This window comes from Populus trichocarpa, chromosome 8 (assembly GCF_000002775.5).
Source record: "Populus trichocarpa isolate Nisqually-1 chromosome 8, P.trichocarpa_v4.1, whole genome shotgun sequence".
Classification (NCBI taxonomy): domain Eukaryota; kingdom Viridiplantae; phylum Streptophyta; class Magnoliopsida; order Malpighiales; family Salicaceae; genus Populus; species Populus trichocarpa.
Genome location: NC_037292.2, coordinates 4572968 through 4587907, shown reverse-complemented (window position 1 = coordinate 4587907; position 14940 = coordinate 4572968). Strand labels below are relative to the sequence as shown.

The window sequence follows — 14940 nt, the reverse complement described above, 5'->3', positions numbered from 1 at the left end:
TCTGAAAAACAGGACAGTTTTTTTACCATGTTCGTATTAAGAATTTCTGACTTGCAAGCTTAAGATTTTTCTTTTCAATCTTGACTTGGTTAAGTTTTTTTTTTTTTTTTTCAGATGATAGTTCACTATCACGGGCCTTCTTTACCAAGGATGATTTGCGTAACTTGATTTCCAAGTTCATCTTCTAATAAAACAATCAGCAAGGTAAAAATGCAATCTAGCTTCCGAAAGCTGCAGAGATTATTTAACTAATCTATCCTTTACTATTTGCATTAGTTTCACGTAACGTTTTGGCATTGATGTACACACTTTCTGGCAGACTACTACAGTCAGTCAGTCAGCTCTTTGGATTGAACAAAAAGAGAGGAATTTTAAAAATTCTTGATAGTAACAGGTGAACTGAAAGAAATCAAAACAGTTTATTGCATCCAGAAACAAATGCTGGAACCGGTAACTTGTTTGTGTTGAGGCCATAACTTGATAGAGGCACAGTTAATCAAAGCCCAGATACATCACGATGCTTTGATGAAATGTGCTCCAGATGTGCAATGAACGGAGATCCAAAGGGCCAGTAGATGTGTTATGCGCCAGTCATTTGGAATGCTTATTCAGCCCTGGGCTTTGATTTGCGAATCCTTCGTAAGTTACAAGCCTACGATATCCTTAGAAATTAAATGAATTATGATCAGGGATCGTGATGGATACCGAGAAATTCTTGGACAATAGGATAACTATAATTATATCTAAATAGAAAAAACAACAACCATAATCTATCCATTAATCCAATATAGATTGTTTTGTACGACAGCTCAATCCCGATGCCTACCTACAGGGGAGGATGGCAGTAACGTAACCAATGGACTGGACTCGGTAGCTTGTATTCAAGTGTCAGTTAGCAAATCATAATGATGAACTATTCACTCATTAATTAGTAGCGCAATGCCTTTCTTTTTTTTAAGGATTAATTAAGTAATTGCCCTCCATAATTTTCTTATTTCTTATGAAAACAGTTCGCTCTGTTAACCAATATTTCTAGCTTCACCGCCGCTTGAGTGGTCGTTAGTTGCTGCAGGCATGCTGATGGTCCTATGGGAATACTGATCCTCTGGCTCTTGAGGGAACAAGCTACGAGGAAAGGTATACATGCATGATTCACAAGCTAAGATGATGCCATGTGAAAACTCTTGGAATAATGGCAGCAAAATATTATAAATTTGCACCCATCTATTCAAAATTGCCAAAGAAAATGAAAGCCCATGAACAGGACCTGACCAAACACATGGGAATGACTAAAAAAGAAAGCAAAGAGCGAAAGTTTTATTAAAGTTTTATTAAGACAAAGCACCAGAAAACTTTGACAAGGAAACTTTCCGCTCTTCAATCAATTCTTTAATGTTTTGATATTCACACTACTAATGTACACTTTGTTTTCTCAAAGTCAATAACAAACTTACCAACTTATTATTCTATCATTCAATATTCTAGTTCACCTATCCAATCTCCATCAATCTCTCTGTATCATTCTGCCTCCATGCTTACATTCAAAGAGATTAATATCCGTTCTTCCCTTGTAAATTTCTCTTGCAGACTTTGACTTAATGTCAGCTCGTTTTTGCATGTTTATATTTCTACATTGTTAGGCATTGCCAACTGCCAATTAACCCAACCTCAACAAACCATGCATACTTTTCCTTGTGCTCTAAGGTGATTTCATATAAGTTCACATTGGCACCTGCTATATAGAGGCCGTGTGACAAGGTCTCCACTGTGCTTGATTTGATTGTTAGGCTAGTTGAATCTCCTTCTGCTTTGTTGGTTAGATCCGTTCAATTCTGATTTATGATAAATTTGTGGGGGTTTTCTTAAGTTTAGTGATGATCCTGATATATAAAAAACAAAAAAGTTTAATTCGAAGCCTTGAAGTTTTTTTGTTTTTATCAAGTAGTTTTAGCTTAAAACTCAGTTTGAGACTTTGAGCAGGTTTATAGGCAAAATAAACAGGAAAAGCATTAGGATCGCTTATTTAAAATAACTTTACAAATGTCCCTTCATTTGTGCCCCGAAAAGGGAAAAAAAAAAGAGAATCATTATTGGTCTTCGAGGCTGCTGGCCAGAATCTCGACCCACCGATTTCCGACAAACACAATTTCCGGGATATCCATCATTTTCGAACTTTTCCCTGGCTGTCTTTTTAAAAGGATTTCTCTCACTTTTTGAAAGGCGTTGGGTACCTAATAATTCCCTTTGGTACTAGGCATTGAGAACATTGAGTAATAATCCTAGTGCATGTAGGAGTGGCGAGAGAGTATGATTCATTTCTCAATCCTTGTTTTATTTCCTATGTCCTTTCGCCTCTCTATCAGCGAGCTTGTTGAGATGATGAGGGTAAAAAAGTTTCCAGGCGGCTATTAAATAAGATCAACTTAATCTCTCTATCCCTGAGGAGAAAAAAAGAGCAATGCTTACGAATTACAACCGATCAAATCAATGTAGAAAGCAATTTAACTACTAGATTTTTATCCAACTATATATTAAAAAAAATCTTCTATTTTTTGCATGGATAATTTATGTTTTAAGAAAAAGAGTAAATTATTATTTAATCCTCATGTTGCAAGGGTTTCCAACCAAATTCTCTTTTCCAAGAATCACAAAAACTAATCTTTGGACTGTAAGTGCTCTGCTCCACCAGAATATACATTACGTTGCTGAGATGCGACGATTTTAGTCATTTTCCTTTCTAAGATACCCTTGTTTTTGCTAAAAACATAAAACCAGTCAATTAACATCACATTAAAATTTACTAAACTATCACAAAATATTGTTAATGAAATACTCCACGATCGAATGCCAATTATGAAACTGAATTATAATTTCTAATACAGGAGGGACAGCTTATATATGATCACGTTAATTAAGAACGTGGAAACTGTATAAACTCACTAATAATGCTGTCAAAAGATGTTATGGACAGCAAGATTTGTTTTTCTTTTTTTATTTTGGCAATTCAATGTCAAATTTGACCACCAACAACAAGAACCACCAATTCCAAGCATCGACTATCAACCTAATTCTTGCTGGAAAGACTTTATTAACGACAGGAAATCGGAAACAACACGCGATCATAGAAAAACATCAAACAAGATAATTTATAGTTGTTCGAACATGCATTGACAAGTTTAGACGAATGGAATAATAGACACGGAAATCCATGGTTCCTATGCTTTTCTGTCTCTTGTGATATTCATCATAAGCTACGTACCTAATTAATGCCCTATATATCATTAATCCCAGACTCTTTTTATGCATTTCAAACCTACTGTTTCCAAGAAAGAAATTTTTGGTTAGACCCAGCATTTTTCTACTACAAATTAAATCACGTTAATTAATTACACCTACTAAAGACGACTTTTACAGTCATTCGGGGAAGGAAACCGTATTGAATCTTCAGCTATGGCCCGGGCATTTAACCTAAACTGGTGACTTGTATGTAACCCTTGCATGATAACACTTTTTTCAGCCATCTAACTTTTAATCGATGATCATGCATGCTTCTGGACTCCATTATTAATCAGAAGAAATGCTTTGGAGCATGTTGGTGACAAAGCACTTACTAATCTAATACTCTGCGTGCACTAGCTATCATTTGTTTCAAGAAATTGAAAGCAATAATTAGGTCGCGTTTTCAATAAAATTGACCGTTGAACTCAACTAATCCATTTATCTTGTCGTGACATGTAAAAGAAGCGAACTACAAAACCACTATAATGATTTAATCATATTTTTATCTAATAATCAAATGTATATATCTTTTTATCAAATTGTGCATCCATCAAAGATTTTTTCAATTTTTTTTAAAATCTATATGAATTTTTACCCAGAGTCTTGAACAAAAGAATTAAAAAATGAAATACGGTTAATGATCTAATTAATGAAATGATCAATTCTTAACCCTAAAGATAACGAAAGTATGGCTTCAAATTGTATGGCCACGACTCATGTGTTTTGGGAACAAACATTTCTTTACATAGGTAAAGGCCTCAAAAATATCTCGGGAATCAACCAAACACAGAATAAAAAGAGCAATGGCTGCAAACACCTTTTCTTTACAGGAATTACGTAATGTTTTAATCTTCATAAATAGACTATTCACTCCTGCCTGGACCATTCTACGTAAAAGGTCAACCAGCAGGCGCTTTCCTCTTCTCAAACACTTCGACACGTCAGTCTAATATCACGGTTGCTTAAGAAATATATATATTTGATGAAAAGGACTGCATTTTGCTCGCAGATGGGTGATGTTACATGCAATAGAGTTATTAATTAGTCGTGAGCCTGGGTATAAATTTATCAATTAAGTAGGTAGTCCCCTTCAATTACGAAACACTTTAATATCTACCACGTCGTCCTAGCAATCACCCTTGTTAAAAGGAAAAAGAATATAAAAACGATGAGAACGTATAATTTCCATTTGGAGTTTGAAGTTTTTTGGATTGAAAAGAAGCTGTTTGACCATTACGTGCTTTGTCGCTACTGTTGTTGTATCGAACTGTACATATACTCGACGAGGGGGGGACGAAAGGCGTTTTCTGGCCTCCCATGGGCCGGGGGTATAAAATAAAATAAAGCCCTTGCGTTGGACTATTGCTCTCCTCATATTTTAAAATATAAGGATGGGGACTCCGTTTTGTGATCTGTGCAAGAAAGCATGCAAAAAACACCAAATCTCGACCTTCTGTGAGCTAAATTGTTTAGTTAAAGGATTAAGAAGAATAGGGTCCATTTTATTTCCAAATAATTAATTATAGTATTGATGCTTGGTTGAATTTTAGCACCTAAGAAAGAATTGTCCACCAAACACTAAAAGAAAGTATACGCTTTTTCGTAGGCTAGTGGGTGCACCAAGCTAACTAACTCCTATGAGGTTGAACTAAGTTTGCCCCTGCATATGAGCACTTGGCTCTTGACCGAAACCTAATCTGCCAGCATCGCACATTCCTGTGCGTCTAATTTTCTTATAAATAGAGCTTCCTCTCTCCCACTCTCCACACTACATTACCAATTTAACTAATACCATCAATCAAGGCGAAGGTTGTTTTGATTGAGAGAACGATGGAGGGTTTCGACAACATCTTTGCCATCAATCATCGTCTCTCTTTGTTCTTCTTGGGCCTTTTGTTACTCTTAGCTTCTGCATTGTCCTTGGCAAACGCCGAAACGCACAACCATGATTTTGTTGTGTGTATTTCTTCTCTCTTTCCTTTATTAAGCTTATCATAATCTCTTCTTCTACTTAATTAGATGCTATAAATATTAACTACGATATTTATATTATGATCGATGGTTCAGATTCAAGCAACTCCAGTGAAGAGGCTGTGCAAGACCCAGAATTCCATCACGGTTAATGGGATGTTTCCGGGACCAACACTGGAAGTGAATAATGGAGACACTCTAGTAGTCAATGTTGTCAACAAAGCCCAATACAATGTCACCATTCATTGGTAAATAAATGCTCTCTCGTATTTCAGCTTTTCCACATGACGTAAAATCTTAATTTTACTTTCAATAATTTTATTTCTTGACAAGTATATATATACAACAACAATTATATAGTAATTAACCTTGTATATTGTACCACGAGGCTTGCATTTAATTATATTAGTATCATTTTTTTCCCCCAACAGGCATGGCGTTAGGCAAATGAGAACGGGATGGGCAGATGGACCAGAATTTGTGACGCAATGCCCAATTAGACCAGGTGGGAGTTACACCTACAAATTTACCATTCAAGGGCAAGAGGGGACCCTGTGGTGGCATGCTCATAGCTCATGGCTTAGAGCCACTGTTTATGGTGCTCTAATTGTCCATCCGAAAGAAGGATCTCCGTACCCGTTCTCCAAGCAGCCCAAGCGCGAAACAGCAATTCTTCTCGGTAATCAAACAACTCGTTGCTGAAAAATTAATTTTTGACTCTTGGCTAATTAGCTGATCATGTTTAAGAGCTATCGATTATATACATTATGTACGTGCATATATTTGTTGCTTGTCCAAGCTTATCAAAGAAAAGGTAGCTTAACGAACTAAATATTGTAGAATGATATTAACCATGATTAACGGTGGTTAATTATCGTGTAATGATCAGGTGAATGGTGGAACGCGAATCCAATTGATGTCGTGCGAGAAGCAACTCGAACGGGAGGAGCACCAAATGTTTCCGATGCCTATACCGTCAATGGTCAACCTGGTGATCTTTACAACTGCTCTAGCCAAGGTATGCTTCAATATTCTTGTAAACGAATCCTTAACTCAAGCTTGCGGTACAAGCACATTGGATCGATCGCTTTCAAAGTCTCACGGCCCCAAAAAAAAAAAAATTATACACTCATGTATTCTATAATTAAAAAAAAAGGAAGAAAAAAAAGAAGAAAAAGGCAATTGGATTTTATTTATTCATGGGCCATATATCATGCTATATCAGTTAGAATAACATGATTAACATCCAAGGAAAATTCTAGCTAGCTGGGAGGAAACAACAAGTCCATAGCGCGCAGAGGTTTAAATGTCTAATCGAAGGTTTTGTTTTATCCTAGGACAGAACTTAGTGGTGTTAATGATGCTTTTTTTTCACTCGCGTGCATGTTGACGTGGACCCAAGCATGAAGCATCCACCCACAAACCCACAAAGTCGTACACTAAACGTCTGAGACAATAGTTTGTATAAACTGTTCTATTTGGATGGAAATAGTTTAGTAGTGTTGGACTTATGGGCTGGATATTCACTAACAAGCCCAGGTCCAGAACACTTCAACAGAAACTTGAATTCCCAGTGCTAGTAGTTCTTGGCTATGCAAGCCATCAACAACACAGAAACTAATCTACTCGAATATGAATTTCTTTTGCAGATACTGTAATTGTGCCAATAGACTCTGGCGAGACTAATCTTCTCCGAGTGGTCAATTCTGCACTCAATCAGCCCCTTTTCTTCACTGTTGCCAACCACAAGTTCACTGTCGTTGGTGCGGATGCATCCTATGTCAAACCGTTCACCACATCAGTCCTGATGCTTGGACCTGGCCAAACCACTGATGTTTTGATTTCCGGTGACCAGACACCTTCACGGTATTACATGGCAGCACGTGCCTATCAAAGCGCGCAAAATGCACCATTCGACAATACTACCACTACCGCTATTCTTGAATACAAATCTTCCGCCTGTGCTGCCAAGAATTGTTCATCAAACAAACCAATCATGCCACCGTTGCCGGCCTACAATGACACAGCCACTGTCACTACTTTCACTACTAGCTTCAAAAGTGCTGATAAAACCTTAGTCCCAACTGACATTGATGAGAGTTTATTCTTCACAATTGGTTTAGGTCTCAATCCTTGCCCATCTAATTTTAACAAGTCTAGCCAGTGTCAAGGGCCTAACGGAACCCGCTTCACTGCAAGCATGAACAACGTATCTTTTGTGCTCCCATCCAACTTCTCTCTGTTGCAAGCTCATCACCAACGCATACAAGGAGTTTTCACCACTGATTTTCCAGCAAATCCACCACGAAAATTTGATTACACTGGTAATGTTAGCCGGTCCCTCTTCCAGCCTGTTGCTGGGACTAAGCTGTACAATTTGAAATATGGTTCAAGGGTTCAGATTGTATTGCAAGACACGAGCATTGTCACACCAGAAAACCACCCAATCCATCTTCATGGATATGACTTCTACATTATCGCACAAGGATTTGGGAATTATAATCCCCGAACAGATCCATCAAAATTTAACCTTGTTGATCCACCTCTCAGAAACACAGTTGCAGTCCCTGTAAACGGATGGGCGGTCATTCGATTCGTCGCAGACAATCCAGGTAAAAAAACAATTCTGCATTATCATTATAAGATGTCAAACTCTAGCTTCAATTCAACTCCGATTTTAAATTAAATGATTCCATTTTCTTTTGCATAAATAGGTGTATGGCTAATGCATTGCCACCTGGATGTCCACATCACCTGGGGTCTTGCCACAGCTTTCTTGGTAGAGAATGGAGTTGGACAATTGCAATCCATTGAGTCGCCTCCAGAAGATCTGCCTCTATGCTGAGATCAGCAATAAAAAAATGTACCTGTTTGTTGGAATTCATAAGCCCGACAATATTATATGGGTTCTGTTAGCTGTAGTGTCTTAGTTTCGTTTTCCCCTGCATTACCTTTTGATGAAAGATGTAATTTAATGTTCTCTCTGTTTCTTAATCCCATAAACATGAGGGATGTAATTCAAAATTTACTTAATTTGAGGAATATTCAATTTGAGGCAAAAATCTAAATTATGATGGCAAGAAGATCCCTTCAAACCATAATTATCAAACTCGGTCCAGGAGTTGACCCGTGTCAACCTGAAAAAATTTAAAAAAAATGATTTAAAATTTTACTATTTCATGTGAAAATATTAAGAAATAATCTACGTGAATATAAATTATATATATTGTAAATAATAAAATTAAAAATATTATTTTAAAAGGTTTTTTTATCCCACAATAAAAGGATATTATTCTTACTTTTAAGTTGAAGTGTTTAAATTAAAAAAAAATTATTTTATATTGAAAAAATATAATTTTTTTCTTATGAATATAGAGTATATATACTAAAAGACTTCAAAACCCACATTAAAAAAATAAAATATTATTTTAGTATTTATATAGTGAACTTTAAAATTAATTAATAACCAATTGAAAAATATATATATAAAAAAGGAAGTTTTTGGTTAAAAAAAAAAATACATTAAAAATAATATTTTAACCGGGTTTTGAATGAAACATACCCAATTAAAGTTTTGGATTGCCACATCAGATCAGACTCGATCTGATAACTATACTCCAAACTATTTTAATGTTTTTATCCGATCCATGTATATGAATTCCATTTATTGGCATCGGCCCGCACCTATTCATCATACCTGCCTCCTCCAACTCATTCTGTAGCCGCTGGCCTTACCCGCTGAATTATATATGCTCAAATGGTACGCTCAGCTATCTCATTGAAACAAGTTATCCTATTATGAGGCTAAGAGAAAATAAATTAATTTTACAATGCATAGTTAATTATTACTTAGTCTCTACAGTTTAAAGAGACTAGTAAATTAATCCCTGCTGTTTCAATTTCTAAGCAATAAGTTTACCCCGGCATCCATTGCTCTCTTAAGAACTAGAGATCCCAATTGGGAATATGAAATTCAAGTTGGAGGAAGGGGACTCAGTTACGGGTGCGTCGTTGCATTGAAAGGAAATTTAAAAGGAGGGAGGAAAAAAAAAAGAAGGATTATCCCACAGTGTATTTCATTGTAATTATATTAATGAAGATACAGAAGACAACAAATCAGTTGCTGTGGTGTAGTGGTTATCACGTTAGTCTTACACACTAAAGGTCCCCAGTTCGATCCTGGGCAGCAACAACATATAGTTTTTTTTTCCTTATTTACAGACAGGAAGTTTAGTTAATCGTACCCGACAAAAGAAGTTAAGGAAGAAGAAACTTACAAAACCGAAGCTCACAGAGATTGGCTGCGAAGTTTATCGTGGGCACAAGAAAATCTCGGGTTTCTCCCTACTTTTTTGAAGTTTATCGTCGCGTAATAAAAAAGTGATGTCAATCTTTGGTTATTGATAATGAAATGTCAGTTGCTGAATACGACAATAATATTGCTGAGCAGAAGCCATATGTGAACCTTCGCATAAGTGGGATTGATTCACTGATTTTGCTTCATCACTCTTTCTGTTAGCATTGCGGCTTGTTCGTGAATATGCATAGGGTTTATGCTTCATACAGCAGCATGCCAACCACTTTAGCTTTCCCAATAGGAATGCCGTCAAAAAAAAAATATGGATCTGTATTGTGTTAGCATGTTTAGTGATGATCTGTTTCCCATAATCTTACAAGCAGGCCACCAATTATGTGATCATTTCTGAAGCATATATAACCACTGGTAGTTAAGGCCTAAGGGAGAGTGTATTTGACGCATTCCTTAGGCCTCCCCAGGCTCTTGTGCTCTGCCACAGCTAGGTTCTTTGCAGCTTGTTCGGCCTATAGAATGGGTTCGTACGGTAGTGTTTTTATTCTGCGAGTTTAACCACACCATTCACAACTACCATGGAAATTGAAAAGCCAAGAAAGCAGGGTCGACCAACAAGCTATTAATGTTTCAATTATAACAGGAAAAAAAAAAGTGATCAAAGATAAAGCACCAGAAAAACTTTGACAGGGGAGCTCTCTGTTTTTCAATCATATCCTCATTTACGAGACACTAATTGAGAATCTATTCTTAAGAAGTCAATAACTAACATTACCAAACTGTGGTTTTTTCTCTTCCAATCTTGTTCACCTATCAAGATCCTTAACCATCCTTGTCTCTCTCTTGATATGCTTCAATTCGAAGAGATCAGACTGTTTTCAATCTTGGGAGTTCGAGATTTAAATACTTCATAAACAGCTTGTTTGGAATAATTCTATAATGAAATTTATTTCAGCTATTGAATTATTATTTTTTTGGAATGAGTTTTAAGATTGTGGGAATCTTTTGAAGCAGTTATTCATTTTTTTAACGTTTTTTGTTGTTTTTTATTGGCAATTTAAATTTAAAAAAAATTGCTTTGGATGATGACAAATTATTAACTAAAAATAACAGCTCAAATCAAATGACATTTAATTCGAAACACAACCCGTGATGATATCAATATACCACGTCAAATCAATATGTAAGCAATCATATTACAGAGTTGTATATTCTTAGCCACACCGGCCTTTTTGTTTACCTATTTTAAGCATCTCCGACCTAATTATACATCGTTGAGAAATTTGTCGTTGGACCAAACAAATAATTAATTGTATACCTCGCACAACAATGGAAAATAACTCTACACTCAACTTACAAAAAGACTTTCAATATAGGGATCGGGTGGTCCATGTTTAACATATGATCAAAGACTCCGTGGTCTCCAAAGTGGCATCGTGTACATAAGTCCATCCAATTATCACATTAACTTAATTACGAGGAGTAGTTTTATTAGTTAGAACTTGTATTCACTTTTTTAATTATCATGAATTTAAGTTTTTTCAGGGCTATTATAGGTTTACATAATTATTAATTTTAAAATTAAAAGAATTAATTAAGATATTATCATTTTTGATACAGCCATCCTCAGATTTGTCCTTCGGCAAGCTGGTGGAACTGCATCGTGCTGATTAACCCCGCACGTCTTCATTTTTATTTTTTTTCTGGGCCAAAGAAATCGGTATATATCCTCCGAATCTAAAATTGATGAAGTCGTTGCCAATGGTACAATTACCAGCTGACAAGATCACTTATATTCTCAGTAACATTTGATGAGAATAAATTACCTCTAATAGTGCACGGCTTATCCCTTAATAAGGAATTAAAATAAGTGGTAGCATTGTTCATGCACGTGTCAATATTTAACCCTGAACTCTTAAGGTTAATTAAGTTGATTAAAAAATTAACTGAGCATTCGTCCATCAAAGAAGTAATTTTCGAGCATCGCTCTCAACATGTGTGTACAAGATTCGGAGGCCCACGCCGGCACCTTTGCCTTTAACGAGTTTGACCTGCGTGCAGGGTTTCTTCTGGTACTTGACGATTATAGATGTTGAAGTTTTATACATTGAAGAGACGTACAGGAATTGCAAGAAAAAATAGCACCCCATTTCCTTGTAACAGAACACAGAAAAATGGAAGGGACTGAGTCACAATCCCTTGTTTTTTCCTTACAAAAAAATTAAATTATCAATGATGGTGATTTGTTGAAATTCAACAAGAATTTAGCGAAAAGACTTGTGAAACAAGCATTTGAGAAATTATTCAATCTCGATATGCCAGTGGGTGCAACAACTCTTGTAGGATTGAAGTAAGTTTTATTGCTTTAGAAATCTGACCACTTCCTAAATCAAAACCTAATCTGCCAACCTCAAACAACTCGTTAGGCTTCACACCCATCCTATAAAAGGATTTCCTTGACTCCCTAATTTCATCACCACTTATCTTAATCAATCACCACTCAAGGAAATTAAGGCTTGGTGTCTTAAACAGAAAAGAAGAAAATGGAGGTTATCAACCGTATCTTTGCTAATCGCCATTGTTCTTTCTTCTTGCTCCTGCTTCTGGCCTCAGCAATGTCATTAGCTATTGCAAAAACCCACCACCATGATTTTACTGTATGTCTAAATAACTCCCTTCTCCTTGCTTGTGTTTGTGTGTGTGTAATCTATAAATTATTCCCCTTCCTCTTTCTCCTGACATTAATTTGATATATTTTGAACAGGTTCAAGCAACAAAAGTGAAAAGGCTATGCAAAACCCACAACAGCATCACAGTAAACGGAATGTTCCCGGGGCCAACCTTGGAAGTGAAGAACGGAGACACTCTAGTTGTAAAAGTTGTGAACAGAGCCCGATATAATGTTACCATTCACTGGTAACTAATAGCATTCGTGTCTTTCAACTTTTCCAGACTGTTCATAATTCATATATATATATATATATATGTTCGTGACAAATCCTTATATGGAGCGTGTGGCATTTGTTTTTTGTGCAGGCACGGTATTAGGCAAATGAGAACGGGCTGGGCAGATGGGCCAGAATTTGTGACACAATGCCCAATTAGACCAGGTGGAAGTTACACCTACAGGTTTACTATTGAAGGACAAGAAGGAACACTTTGGTGGCATGCTCATAGCTCCTGGCTTAGAGCCACTGTTTATGGTGCTCTAATCATCCATCCAAGAGAAGGATCATCGTATCCATTCTCTAAGCCAAAGCGTGAAACACCCATACTCCTTGGTAATTAGTTATCCATCATTAATTTCCTCGCAAATCATTATTAATTACTGAATCTGTGAATTTCGACCAAGTAATCAAATAAACATTCGTTTGTTACAATTGTTGATTCTAACGAACCATGATGTTCAGGTGAATGGTGGGATACGAACCCTATTGATGTGGTGAGGGAAGCAACTAGAACCGGAGCGGCTCCTAATATATCTGATGCTTATACCATTAACGGTCAACCTGGTGATCTTTTTAACTGCTCCAGCAAAGGTAAATTAACCACTGTGTATTTGCTCAATGCTCACAAACAGTGCTGTAGTAAATAAACAATGTAGGACCTGCTGAACTACATCAGAAGAGCCCTGTGAGAATAGCTTAGTTTGAAGCCTAAATGGGCCCTTTTTTAATTTGGGTCGCTATTCCAAAATCATCTTTTTCCAAAAAAAGACATTTTGGCTTTATGAAAATATTGCAAACTGTAACGATCTAAGAATTCTTTGTGGGCTTAGTGGGGTGTAGCCCAATGGCCTTTTAGGCAGACGAAGACCATTTCCAAGACTTCCAACTAAAATAACTGAAATTTGATTAGTGCACAGAAGCGTCATCACATCAGTATTTCATAGATGATGATCTCATTGACCTGCTATTGTTGCAGATACTACCATCGTTCCGATCGACTCTGGTGAGACAAACCTCCTCCGAGTCATCAATGCTGCACTCAATCAACCACTTTTCTTCACCATAGCCAACCACAAGTTTACAGTTGTCGGTGCCGATGCATCCTATCTTAAGCCCTTTACCACCTCGGTCATCATGCTAGGACCTGGCCAAACCACAGATGTTTTGATCTCTGGCGACCAACTACCTGGCCGATATTACATGGCAGCCCGAGCCTATCAAAGTGCGCAAAATGCACCATTTGACAATACTACCACCACTGCCATTCTTGAATACAAATCTGTTCTTTGCCCTGCGAAGTGTACAAAGAAACCATTTATGCCACCACTTCCAGCTTACAATGACACAGCTACAGTCACAGCCTTCAGTAGAAGCTTTAGAAGTCCTCGAAAAGTTGAGGTCCCGACCGATATTGATGAGAACCTCTTCTTCACAATCGGCCTAGGACTCAACAATTGTCCCAAAAACTTTAGAGCTAGGCGGTGTCAAGGACCCAACGGCACTCGTTTCACTGCTAGTATGAACAATGTGTCCTTTGTGTTTCCTTCAAAAGCCTCGCTATTGCAAGCATATAAGCAAAAAATTCCTGGAGTCTTCACCACCGATTTTCCAGCAAAACCACAAGTAAAATTTGACTACACTGGCAATGTTAGTCGTTCCCTCTTTCAACCTGCTCGTGGAACTAAGCTGTACAAGTTGAAGTACGGATCAAGGGTGCAGATTGTGCTACAGGACACGAGCATTGTCACACCAGAAAACCATCCGATCCATCTCCATGGATACGACTTCTACATCATCGCTGAAGGATTTGGGAATTTCAATCCCAAAACTGATAAATCCAAATTCAACCTTGTTGATCCACCAATGAGGAATACAGTTGCAGTACCCGTGAATGGATGGGCGGTTATTAGATTTGTTGCTGACAACCCAGGTAATTTAAAGTTGATCTAAAGTTGATCCATGATGTGCTTCAATTTGAACGTTAAGCTCATTAACATTTTTTTGTGATAATTAAACAGGTGTGTGGCTAATGCACTGTCACTTGGATGTTCACATCACATGGGGTCTGGCCATGGCGTTTTTGGTAGAAGAGGGGATTGGGATTTTACAGAGTGTCGAGCCTCCTCCAGCCGATCTGCCAATATGTTAATTAATATCAATACATAAAAGAAGATTTTACCCATTGTTGACACTCATAGAAGCCAACAACTACAGGATTTTCTTTCACCTTTTTTTCTGTTTCTTGTAGTCAATTTCCCATGTTGTTCTTCCCTGCATTTGGGGACATATTTCATTATTGTATTCTTCCTCTCTGGGCTTACAAGCCTTAGAAACAAGAGCTGCCATCTTATTTTAGTTATTGACCTGCTTGTTATTGATTTTCCAGAGCTGTTTTTGTTTCTCTTCGTTAATAATACATTCAAACTTTTTGAA

The 14940-nt window shown here is 37.0% G+C and overlaps 2 protein-coding genes and 1 non-coding gene across 3 annotated transcripts; all 3 read left to right on the top strand.

Moving 5' to 3' along the window:
- The first annotated feature begins 5000 nt into the window (after positions 1 to 5000).
- Positions 5001 to 8318, top strand: LOC7462101 (laccase-12). Its single transcript, XM_002312151.4, has 6 exons — positions 5001 to 5235; positions 5347 to 5498; positions 5682 to 5929; positions 6140 to 6268; positions 6900 to 7862; positions 7965 to 8318. The coding sequence occupies exons 1-6, from the start codon at positions 5110 to 5112 to the stop codon at positions 8093 to 8095; spliced, it is 1749 nt and encodes a 582-aa protein (XP_002312187.4). The 5' UTR covers positions 5001 to 5109; the 3' UTR covers positions 8096 to 8318.
- A 1051-nt stretch (positions 8319 to 9369) lies between these two features.
- Positions 9370 to 9442, top strand: TRNAV-UAC (transfer RNA valine (anticodon UAC)). The gene has a single exon. It is a non-coding gene; the product is annotated as a tRNA-Val (tRNA).
- Positions 9443 to 11969: 2527 nt separating this feature from the next.
- On the top strand, positions 11970 to 14940 carry LOC7462100 (laccase-12). Its single transcript, XM_002312150.4, has 6 exons — positions 11970 to 12216; positions 12324 to 12475; positions 12596 to 12840; positions 12970 to 13098; positions 13484 to 14437; positions 14526 to 14940. The coding sequence occupies exons 1-6, from the start codon at positions 12103 to 12105 to the stop codon at positions 14654 to 14656; spliced, it is 1725 nt and encodes a 574-aa protein (XP_002312186.3). The 5' UTR covers positions 11970 to 12102; the 3' UTR covers positions 14657 to 14940.

Excerpts from the sequence above, each read along its gene's own strand:
- LOC7462101 (XM_002312151.4), top strand. The coding sequence starts at position 5,110 with ATGGAGGGTTTCGACAACATCTTTGCCATCAATCATCGTCTCTCTTTG. Across the intron at positions 5,236-5,346 it reads CGCACAACCATGATTTTGTT|ATTCAAGCAACTCCAGTGAA; the intron begins GTGTGTATTTCT and ends TCGATGGTTCAG. Across the intron at positions 7,863-7,964 it reads ATTCGTCGCAGACAATCCAG|GTGTATGGCTAATGCATTGC; the intron begins GTAAAAAAACAA and ends TTGCATAAATAG.
- LOC7462100 (XM_002312150.4), top strand. The coding sequence starts at position 12,103 with ATGGAGGTTATCAACCGTATCTTTGCTAATCGCCATTGTTCTTTCTTC. Across the intron at positions 12,217-12,323 it reads CCCACCACCATGATTTTACT|GTTCAAGCAACAAAAGTGAA; the intron begins GTATGTCTAAAT and ends TATTTTGAACAG. Across the intron at positions 12,841-12,969 it reads TGAAACACCCATACTCCTTG|GTGAATGGTGGGATACGAAC; the intron begins GTAATTAGTTAT and ends CATGATGTTCAG.